The following is an 11411-nucleotide window of genomic DNA, read 5'->3' as shown; positions in this document are numbered from 1 at the left end:
CAGAGGGAATCAGTTGAGAGTCAGTGTTTATATAGTGCTTTGAAAATGACAACTATACAGCTACAAAGGTCCCCAAATTGGCTAGAATGTGGGGGGGAGGTGCCCCTTTGGAGCAGATCCTACCATCCTGTCCTCATGGTCATAAACTTGTACCACCTGCCCAACGAGCACCTGGCTTGAAATGCTGATTAGCATGACCCATGTTGTACCAACTTTCAAGTTATCTGTGCTTCTTGATCCTCCTGCACAACTGCACCACCTCCCCCTTTAGGGTGGATGCTGGCAGGAACACCTCCTAGGCTCCTGCTCTTGTTGAACAGAATCCTCTATCCTTGGGCCCCCTAAATACTTTCACAGCCACAAGTTCTTGACATCCTTCCTATAGCCCCTTGCCATGCTGGCCCGGCATAGGAGGGAAGCAGCAGCAGCAACCAGCTAGCTTTTGCTTGTACTGATTAGGGTGACCAGACAGCAAATGTGAAAAATCAGGACTTGGATGGAAGGTAATAGGAGCCTATATAAGAAAAAGACCCAAAAATCGGGACTGTCCCTATTAAATCGGGACATCTGGTCACCCTTGTACTGATCCCGGCTGGCATCAGTCTGAGGAAACCTGGTGGAAAAGGCGGGAACACAAGCACATAGGAGGGGAGGAATCAATGGGGCAGAACACAGGCTACAGAGGTGCAAAACAGGTGGAGCTAGGCCTGAACCATGAAATTCCCCCGCTGAGCAGGGGTGTTTGGCCTGTGGGAGGAAGGGCTCTTGGTTCAGCCCATTTCCTGCTCTGAGACTAGCTGTGGCTTAGCGGCTGGTGACGTTTGTCAATGGCTGCTGGGTAATGTAGTCACCAGGCCAGCAGTCCAATAGCAGCATGTGGCATCAGCCTTTCCTCCCCTTTCACCCCTTTGAGGGACCACGAATGGAAGTGTCTCCCAGATGCCTGCTGGGTAATGTAGTCCGCAGGCCACGAGCCCGCGCAGCAGCACGCGGCCATCCTGCCAGGCCGTGTTGAAAGGCGTCAGTGCGCGCGGGTCCCCGGGGTGGCGGCGGCTGTGACATGCCTGGACTACAGCTCCCAGAATGCAATGGAGGTGGGGGGGCTCTGGGCTGCGACTTGCCGGCAGCAGCAGCCGCACGCAGACAGACGGTAGGGGCTGGAGGGGCCCGGGGACGTGGGAGGCGACACATGCAGCGCGAGGGAGTTGGGGTAGAGGGTCGGGTAGGGGTACAGCAGGTATTAGCCTAGAGCTGGAGTGGGGGGGTAAATTCAGAGAGGGGAGGGAAGGGAAAGAGCCAGAAGCGAGCGAACAGCTGGATTGATTCCCCTGCTGGCATTAGGGTGTATTACAGCCTTCAACACCCTGTCCTGCACTGGTCTCTCCCTAGCTTTTCCAGCCTGCTTCTCTGAGAGAATCTGACACCCCAGACAGCAGAGGGCTGCTGGGGGCAAATGGGATCGTGGTGGCAATTCCTTCTCCTATCCATCCCATTGTCGCTGCCTGGAGACTTAGATTACCTGGAAGGAAATGGGGGCTGGTAAGTAGACAACCCATGCACTCAAGTATTTTCTCAGTCTCTTCTGGGATTTAAAGCATCAGGTCTGGTCCACATTCCCCCCAGTGGACGTGCTGCCATGCAGAATGCTATGTTGACTCATGAGAGGTGGTCAGGGAAACCTCCATTGCTGAAAGAACCAGGTTCCTGCTTATCACAATGTCAATACCTTGCCACTCTCTCCACTCTGATCTTCACTGCATTCTGCTTGTCTCCTGACAGCTGGAAAATTATATATTACCTTGAGGTTTGTATCCCAAAAGGAGATACCTGTTAGCCTATTGTTGACTGCTTAGCGTTTTGTAAGCAGGCTGTTGATCACCTTTCCCCCAGGCATGGTTTTGGCTACTGTCAGGAGAACTAGCTCTGCCTGGCCCAGCTAGAGGCAGAGTTGCCTAGGGAGTAGAGTGAAGTACTAAGGATCGGGAAACCTGCGCTATATTCTTGGTTCTGCCACTGATTCGCACTGTAACCATGGCCAGGTCGCTTATCCTTTCCGTGCCTCAGTTTCTCGAGTCATGATGATGGCATTTCCCTGCCTTCAGGGGATTGTGAGGATCAATTCATGAATGTTTGTGAAGTGGCTGGCAGCGAGGCACTGGAGAAACTCAAAGCGTTATTGAGCGTATAACTCTGAGTGCTCTTGTGGAGATGCCAAAGGCAGAGAGAAGGTTAGATTTAGAAATAAAAGGGGGAAATCTGGTCAGTGCTTAACAAACTTGGGAATGATGGCATTTTGAAATGGCTTATGTGGGGAAGGATTTCTCCATATCCCCCTAGCCCACACTCAATGTGCAGCGGCACTCAAGCAAACAGAATGTTGGGAATCATTAGGAAAGGGTTAGGTAATAAGACAGAAAATATCATATTGCCTCTATATAAATCCATGGCATGCTTACATCTTGAATACTGGGTGCAGATGTGATTGCCCCATCTCAAAAAAGATATGTTGGAATTGGAAAAGGTACAGAAAAGGGCAACCAAAATGATTAAGGGTATGGAACGGCTTCCGTATGAGGAGAGATTAATAAGACTGGGACTTTTCAGCTTGGAAAAGAGATGACTAAGGGGGGATATGATAGAGGTCTATAAAATCATGACTGGTGTGGAGAAAGTAAATAAGTGTTATTTACTCCTCATAACACAAGAACTAGGGGGTCACCAAATGAAATTAATAGGCAGCAGGTTTAAAACAAACAAGGCATTTCTTCACACAACGCACTGTGAACCTGTGGAACTCCTTGCCAGAAGATATTGTGAAGGCCAAGACTATAACAGAGTTCACAAAAGAACTAGATAGGTTCATGGAGGATAGGTCCATCAATAGCTATTAGCCAGGATGGGCAGGGAATGTTTGCCAGAAGCTGGGAATGGGCAACAAGGGATGGATCACTTGATGATTACCTGTTCTGTTCATTCCCTCTGAAGCACCTGGCATTGGCCAATGTCGGAAGACAGGATACTGGGCTAAATGGACCTTTGGACTGACCCAGTGTGGCCGTTCTTATATATTAGGTGTGGCTCTTGAACTCTTTCTTCTTCTCCCCAACCATGGAGCTTGGTTTAGTTTGAACAGATCTAAGATTGAAAAGGCCCCTAAGAACATAGTCCATCCCCGCACATTGGCAGTATCTAATGCCCTGGACACAGCAGCGGGGTAGAACCGTTGGTACTTCTGCTAGCCTAGTTCTTAGCCAGTTGATTGAAGGAGCAGATGCTTGGAGGGTCAGCAACCTCCCACGAACAGACTCAGACCAGGCATTCCCTGGGGGAGAGCAGACCTAGCCTGGAGTTGCCATGGAGAGAGAACTGGGCTTGCAGCCTTGTTACTTATCACAACGGGCCAGTGGGCCAATCAGTGCCCCTCCTGTCATCTGCAAGGGGCTGCCTAGAATATTTTGTTCCTCCCTTGAAGCGGCTGCCTCTATGGAGCAGTCATGGCATCAGTTCCTTGACGCTCCCCGCTGAGAAATCTGACAGATTCCCCAGGCCTCTTTCCATTGCTGTTGCAACCCTTGGCACAGACCCTGATGTTGGAGTTACTGTCTCTGGGTTAGAGGGAAAGGGAGCTGGCAGTGACTCCCACTGCGGGGGTTGCTGATCCTCTGGGGATGATGTCACCTGCTGGGAAATGCTCAGGCTGGCAGTGATTGATGCCGAGGGCTCTGTCCCTTTCCCCACCCCAGGCTGACGAACAAGTATTTGGCTCTGATGGAAGAAGACCACTGCACGGTGGAGAGGAGAGATGCTTCCCTGACCTACTCCCAGTTCATAGACCAGTAGGTGTGCTGCTCTCTTTGCTCTCCAGGGCTCAACCAGCCCCTTTCCTGTACCCAGCACTGCATGAAATCAGCATGGTTATTACTGGGGGAAGGAGGGGGGGAATTCTCTGAGGTCTTCCCCTTGACATGACTCCACAGGGTCCTGGCTGTGCACAGGTCATTGTGGAAATCTCATGGCACCCAGAGGGGTGCTGTTTACCTTGGGACCAGTTAGGAGATGGGGTTCTCTGTCAGCAGGCAACTTGCAGATCAGTGACCATTCAATAGAATCTGATCAGAGTTTTCCATCCACTGCTAGGAAGAGAAGTGACTCCCATAATGAGTGCCACAAGCCCAACTTCTCCATTAGCCCCTTGCGGACCTGGTAGTGTGCCAGCACAGAGCATGCATCCCCATGCTGCCTGCACAGCTCTCTCTCCTTGCCCCCAAAGGTCCCATAACCTAGATCTGCCCTTGAGATGGTCTGTGAATGTGTCTGTCCTCAGCTTGCCCACCCACTGCCACTGAAGGTGCAAAGAATTTGAGTCTGAGCACTGAACAGCTCGGCCCATGTATCAGTACATAAATCTGTTCCAGAGGTGGTTACAGCTGGTTTTCAATACAGCTAACACTAGTACTGTTAACCAGGGGCTCTGATGGGAGTGAGCTGGGTATGTAGAATGTGCCAGGTCCCAAGTGGCCAGGAAAGTGTTTAATTTCCCTCTGTGTTTTCCAGATATGCCTTTTCCAGGCCTGTTGTTATCCAGGGAATCACGGACAACTCGGTAAGTGCTACATGCTCCTGGCTGTGATATGCCCCTCCAGCCTGAGCCATCTCATTGTATGTAGGGAAACAGCCCCTTGGAGCCTCTCCAGCCTTTCCCCAGGGCCAGGCTTAGTAGCCATGTTTGCCCTCCTGGCAGCCAGGCACGTGCTCCATATCTGGCTGGGAGTAACTTCTGCCAAAAGGGGGGATTGACAGTAGGGGACGGCGTGATTTCTCTTGATACTGACACTCCCTTCTCAGTCATATGGCTGCAGGGTGATGGGAAGCAGTGAGAGAGTTGAGCTGGGGGGTTCTGAGTGGAGACCATCAGAGTAACCCAGGGAATCCATTTGGGAGGGGAGTTCCCCTCCCCACATGATGGATTCTGGAGCAGCCCCCCAGGATCCATTCTTAAGCAGGAAGCTCCATCCCACGGTGGCAACTGAACCAGCCCCAGGGCATCTCTGTGTTGGTCTGTGTCCAATTGGATTTGGGAACAAGAAGGGCTGTCCTCTTTCTCTAGATCTGGCTTTCGAGCTGCCAGCGAGAGTAGGGCATGGTCCTCCCAGCCTGGCCTGGCACCCCAGGCCACGTTCCAAGCACCTCTGCCTTCCCAGGGCCCTTGTCACCTCTGCTCTGTGCTTGCAGGAATTCCAGGCGCTCTGCACAAGGAACAAGCTGCTGGCAGAGTTCGGGGACCGCCTGGTGCGTCTCAGCACTGCTAACACCTATTCCTACCGTAAAGGTGCGGGGCTTGGCTCCAGGGCACATGCGCTGAGCTGCACTCTCACTGGGCTGGCTGTGTGGTGGGAAGCTGCTCCAGACAGACGTGGGGGGCAAAGAGGGGTCAGAAACACAACTCTGCTTGGCCTCAGCCAATGCCTCCCTTCCTGCTGTCATGGCTGGTTGATGACAGAAGATCTTGCCTGAGGCTCTGGATTTCATTGTCCAGGGAGCACAGTAAGCCAGGCTTGCTCCTTTGCCTCCTCCCTCTTCCTGGGCCAAAACCCCACTCTGTGCTCTTGGGCAAGTCACTGGCCCTCACTGTGCATCGGTTTCTCCAGCTGTGAACTGGACACATTGCACTTGGCCTAGGAGGGAGGGTTTCAGTGTTGCTCATTGGCAGGACAACAAGGATTTCCAGGCTGCTGGGCTGTGGGCTCCGCAGAGGGAATAAGCTGGAGGAGGGTGGAGTGTGAGAGCCCTGCTGTGCCCCCTCAGCCCTGCCTGGGTAGATAGGTCACACACCTTGGGGAAGGACAGCCGTGAACTCTCTCCTCCCTCGCAGTGGATGTGCCATTCCAGGAATACGTGGAGCACCTGCTGGAGCCTCAGGACCTGGCCTCCCTGGGCAGTGGTGAGTAGAGGGCTCTTCTGTTCAGGCTCTCCCTGCACCCTCTTTAGTGCTCTGCCTCGGATTCAACCGTGTGGCTGAGAAATCCAGTTCTGGATGGATTCCTAGGGGCCGCCTCCTGGCCGGGGTTGTGCTTCCCTCTCCAGCCTGCATGCCCAGACAGACCAGAGCTCGTGCTCTCTGGGGGTTACCGATGTCTCTTTCTCTCCTCACCAGACACACTGTATTTCTTTGGAGACAATAACTTCACAGAGTGGGGCTCCCTCTTCCAGAAATACATGCCACCTCCATTCCGGATTCCAGGCACCAGCGGGGCCTACAGCTTTGGGATCGCTGGTCAGTACCACCCTGGGAAAAGATGATGGCAGGGGGAAGGAATGGGCTGTAGGGGAATCCTTCCCAGGCTTAGATGGAAACATGTTGCCCAGAAGCGATGGCCTAACCAGGCTTGGTCCATCTGATCCCATCTCTTGTCTGTCTGCCCGCAGGCTCCGGTTCTGGGGTTCCCTTTCACTGGCATGGCCCGGGTTACTCAGAGGTGATCTTCGGCAGAAAGGTGAGAGCTGGGTGGGGAGTGGACTGATTTACGGACCCTGGAAAAACCAGGTGTTTCCCCATCCACAGCCCCACTGTGGAGCAGAGCACCCTCCTAGCAAAGTGGGGATTTGATCCAGGCAGCGGAGCACAGACTGTGCCTGTCCAGAGAGGATCCGTGATCCCCTCAGCCTTGGGGTGCTGTCTGCTACAAGTGGCTGAGACTTTGGAGGAATGGGAAATTTCCCCATAATGCACCTGGCCACTTGCACACACTGAGGACCAGCGATGGAGGTTCCTTAGTGGCCCCTGTGGCAAAAGGGTATGTACACACACAGAACAAGACAACAGCCCATACCCCAGAGACCTTGCAATCAGGCAGTGAGGTTCCTGTTCAGGTCTGACCCTTATGGGGGCAGCTGGAAGAGCCCTAGCAGTTCCCCTTAGACAGGCCACCCCACACATCCTTTCCAAGAGAGGAGGGCAGAAGGGGAACTGCTGAGCTCTGGGGAGGAAGGGGGAGCCCACCCTGCAGGGAAGTAGAGATTTGCAGGTCTCCAGTGAAAGGGGACCCCATGATAGGCAGAGCGGGGTGTTTGCTAAGAGCCCCTCTCTTTGCAGCGCTGGTTTCTGTATCCCCCCGAGAAAACCCCTGAGTTCCACCCCAACAAGACAACTCTATCCTGGCTGCTGGACGCATACCCATTCCTGCCACCAGAGGACCGCCCTGTGGAGTGCACCATTCACCCTGGTGAGGTCAGTCCTGCACCCCAGGGCCCAGTGAGCCAGCCAGCCCACCCCCTGCTGCAGCTGCTCAAGGGACCTGTAGAGTGCATCAGCTTGGAACGCCAGGGGCTTTGTGTCTGGAGAGAGAGGGGAGATTCGCTGGTGCTGCACAAGCAGCAGGGACCCTGACGCAACAGTGTCTGGGAACCCCAGTGCTGAAGCTGGGCTGTCAGAGGACCAGGAATCCCAACGCCAGCACTTCTGCACCAGAGCCAGGCCACGCAGTGACCAGACACACACACCAGCACAAGCAGCTGTAAGATTCCTGACACTGTTGCTTTCCAGACAGAAGGCCAGCTGTCACAGGATTAGGTGCTGGGGCTGGACTGGAAGGGGCCACGTCCCCTGATGTTGGCATTACCATGCAGGAGGCCAACTGGGAGGTGTAACGGGTGGGACAGGGGAGAAAACCACGTAGCGTTACAGGCAGTGCCCAGCCAGGCCAGAAGGGGGAGCACAGCTCAAGAGCCAGCCGGTAAATGTGCAGAGAGAAGTGTTGGATTAAAGCTCAGCAGAGAGAGGAAGGATGGGCCAGTGGATTGGGCACCAGCCCAGGATTTGGGAGATTGGGGTTTGATTTCCTGCTCTGCTCTAGGCATCCTGTGTGAACCTGGGCAAGTCCTGTAGCCTCTTGGGGGGCAGGGGGAATACATTAGAGATTGCAAGGCGCTCAGATATTGCCTTGATGGGGGCCCAACAGGTACATGTCAGGGCTGGCATCCGTTCCTAGCTGGCTATCTGATGTTACGCAGATAACCAGTCTGTCTGGGCCTCAGCTGGGAAATGTGGACAGCACTTCCCACCCTCTGGGACTGTGGTCGGGCTCACTTGGCAATGCTGAGGGGCTCAAATACTAGGGAGATGGGTGTTCTAAAGAACCCTGAATGTGACCTGGCCCTCTTTAGTCTCATCTGTCAGAGGATCTCAAAGCACTCTATCTATAAATACATGTGCGCACACTCTTAAGAATTCAGCCACACGCTCTAGCTCGGGAAGGAGGTCAGTATCGGTGATTTTGGCCTAGCCTAGCTATAGAAGCTAGCTTACATGTGGGAGCAGGCAGCAGGTTTCTGCAGCACAGGATCTGATGATCCTTCTCGCAGGGCAGGGCTGAGGCCTGCATGAAGCACCAGCAATTGAAAGGAGCTTGGGAGTGCCAAACCCTGCCAGTAGAGGGTCCTAGTCTGATGCAGGACAAGCATGAGTAGCAGCATCCAGACAGCCTTAGCTGCAGCTTGAATGCCACTCCCAGCAGGGATTTTCAGAAAGGAGGGGCCCTGCAATGGTAGGAGGGGGGTAAAGTGCACGAGCCAGCTGGTGAATGAATAGGGAGACTGGGCTCCTGATTAAGGCCCAGCATCTGCTCAGAGAAATGACACACTGAGCCCTGCCTTTGCTTTAACTATGACCCTCTAGTTCTGAGCACTAAACAGAGCATCAGAGTAACAGCCGTGTTAGTCTGTATTCGCAAAAAGAAAAGGAGTACTTGTGGCACCTTAGAGACTAACCAATTTATTAGAGCATAAGCTTTCGTGAGCTACAGCTCACTTCATCAGATGCATATCGTGGAAACTGCAGCAGACTTTATATATACACAGAGAATTGATTGTCATGCACATTGTGTAAAGAGTTGTCACTTTGGATGGGCTATCACCAGCAGGAGAGTGAATTTGTGGGGGGGGGGTGGAGGGTGAGAAAATCTGGATTTGTGCTGGAAATTACCCACCTGATGATCACTTTAGATAAGCTATTACCAGCAGGAGAGTGGGGTGGGAGGAGGTATTGGTTCATATTCTCTGTGTATATATAAAGTCTGCTGCAGTTTCCACGATATGCATCTGATGAAGTGAGCTGTAGCTCACGAAAGCTTATGCTCTAATAAATTGGTTAGTCTCTAAGGTGCCACAAGTACTCCTTTTCTTTAAACAGAGCATGTGGCCCTTGCCTAGAACATACGCAGAGGCTAAACCACAATGCCTGGGGGAGCTAGAGTCCACATGGACACACAGCACAGCTCCCTCTGACTCAGCCTGCCACTGTCCCACAAATTAGCTATGGAGTGGACAAGCCTATTCAGAGTCATTACAATGTAGGCAAGTGGCCAGTCAGCCTCGGAGAAGCTCTCACTGTAAGCTCAGGTCACAGTTGAAAGCCCAGGCTGCCAGCCGCTTTCTACAGGTAGAGCCCACACAAGAGGGCAGCTGTATCAAGGCTGCGTGGCCAGTGAAGGACCAGGCAAGCAGCTCCCCCTCCCCTGCTTCTGTCTCCTCTGCAGGTCCTGTATTTTCCTGATCGCTGGTGGCACGCCACCCTCAATTTGGACACGAGTGTCTTCATCTCCACCTTCCTGGGGTAGAAGCTCAGGACTTTGCCTGCCTGCCATTCCTGGTGGTTCCTCAGGAGCTGAATTGTTCACTTCCCTCCCACCAAAGCCCTGGGATTCTGCTGGTGAATTGTAGCCAGCTCTCTCTCCTCCATAACCCTGCATGCAGAGCTGGACTCTGGCTGTAGGGCTGATACAGCTCTAATCCATCTAGGATTTATCCTGGTCTGTGTGAGCACCCCCACCATTCTGTGACTCAGCAGCTGCTGAGGTTGGGTTGGAGGAGAGAATCTGTCCCCTTTCTCCCATGCAGGGTGGGAGCTCTGGGCAGCTGGTGGCAGTTTCTGCTGTACTTACAGTTTTGTGCTTTCTGTTCCTCAGCTCCATGGGCAGAGCTCCTCCTCCTGCCTGCCTGCCTGCTCACCCCACCCCCTTCCTTCACATTCTCTTTGTGTTTTGAACATCTGAGGAACGGAGTCCATGGCAGAAGGCAGCTTCTGGCTCAACCCTGGTCTCTAGGCAGGAGTAACATTACTATGTAGGCTCTTCTTTAAATGGACCATTGGTCAGTAGCACAGAACCAGCCGCTCTAGAGCTAAACCGCCAGGCATGGGGCTTAATCTAGCCTCAGATGCCCTTGCGTCCACCCTTGGTGACTCTCGCCCAGCATCTCTGCTGAGAGCTCATTTCCTGGTGCTCATTCATGGGTGCAGGGGAAAACTGAAGGACCAGTTTGTGTTACCCAGGAATCCCCTGTGGCTTGGGGTGGTTGGGCTGGCTTTCACTTGAATGTTAATGTACAAGCAGCAAAGGATACTTGAAATAAGTGTTTAGGTTATTTATTGGGATTTCCCTATTTCAAATCTGGATTAAAATATAACTGCCTTATCTCTGCACTTGTCATGACTGCCTTAGCACTGAATCCTACCACACCATAGCCAGCCTCTGACAAAAGCAGCTGCTACTTTTCCTCTCATTTACTCTTGGCCCCCAGGGATTGTGGCAATTTCATCCCTGCTCTGACATGAGCAGGATTACTCCAGGACTGAATCTGGCATAGGGGTTGTTTTCACACATGCGCCCCCCCCCCCCCCCGATGCAGAGCTTTTAGTGCTTTTCAGCCAGTACCTCACACACAGAAGCTGACTACACTGCAACTGGGAGGTGCAAGTGCCGCATATGTAGACAGGAGCTAGCTTTGGTCTAGCTAGAGCAAAGCGAGTTTAAGTAACAACAGCAGTGAAGCCACACCCACCCTGAACCTCCAATACCTAATCAAGTAGCCATTGCGGACGCTGCCACTATCATTCCTCAAGCTAGATCAAATCTAGCTCAGCTGTGTCTACAGATGCTGCAATCACCGCTCCTGACTGCAGCGCACAGACCCCAATAGCCTTATCCTGGTTCTGCAGGTGGGGAAACTGAGGCAGGGAGTTGCCGATCCAGGGCAAGACTAGAAATAGATTCCTGCCCCCAACCCAGAGTCCCTTCCATTGTAATGAGCACAGACCACACTGCCTCCCAGTAATGCACCCTTAGAATAGGTCTTCTTGAGCTAGTCCGCACTAAAGGACAATTCTGTGAAGGGTTCACCGATGGAAGCTAGGGTGTTGGTCGACAGACCCAGACAGCTCTGCATGGCATTTGGCTCCGTCAGCCAGTAGGTAGGTCACAAGTGCAGCTGTCACCTTGCAGGCAAGGCTTGGCCCTGCCCAGAAGTTCTGAAATGGCACGAGGCCCCTGTCCGACTGACTCTGGAAGCAGTCAAGACTGAACACTGGGACCTTGAAAACAAATCTGAACAAACGGTCTCCACGGAGGGCAATGCGC

At 53.0% G+C, this 11411-nt stretch overlaps 1 protein-coding gene across 4 annotated transcripts; it reads left to right on the top strand.

The window, feature by feature from the left end:
* Positions 1-1037: 1037 nt before the first annotated feature.
* JMJD8 (jumonji domain containing 8) lies at positions 1038-10469 on the top strand. 4 transcript variants are annotated; one of them, XM_084641013.1, is made up of 10 exons: positions 1038-1150; positions 1390-1539; positions 3744-3836; positions 4555-4603; positions 5233-5329; positions 5873-5941; positions 6155-6274; positions 6427-6494; positions 7094-7228; positions 9534-10469. In XM_084641013.1, exons 2-10 carry the CDS (start codon positions 1454-1456, stop codon positions 9612-9614), a joined length of 798 nt encoding a protein of 265 aa, XP_084497139.1. In that variant the 5' UTR covers positions 1038-1150; positions 1390-1453; the 3' UTR covers positions 9615-10469. The 4 variants fall into 4 exon arrangements, with proteins under 4 accessions (XP_084497139.1, XP_084497137.1, XP_084497138.1 ...); XM_084641011.1 differs by having other exon boundaries at positions 1044-1150; positions 5233-5289; XM_084641014.1 differs by lacking the exon at positions 1038-1150 and adding an exon at positions 2986-3072 and having other exon boundaries at positions 1453-1539.
* Positions 10470-11411: the final 942 nt, after the last annotated feature.

Source organism: Lepidochelys olivacea (genome assembly GCF_965140295.1).
Source record: "Lepidochelys olivacea isolate rLepOli2 genome assembly, chromosome: 10".
In the NCBI taxonomy this organism is placed as follows: Eukaryota; Metazoa; Chordata; order Testudines; family Cheloniidae; genus Lepidochelys; species Lepidochelys olivacea.
The sequence above is the reverse complement of the archived record's forward strand: the minus strand, read 5'-3'. Positions and strand labels throughout refer to the sequence as shown.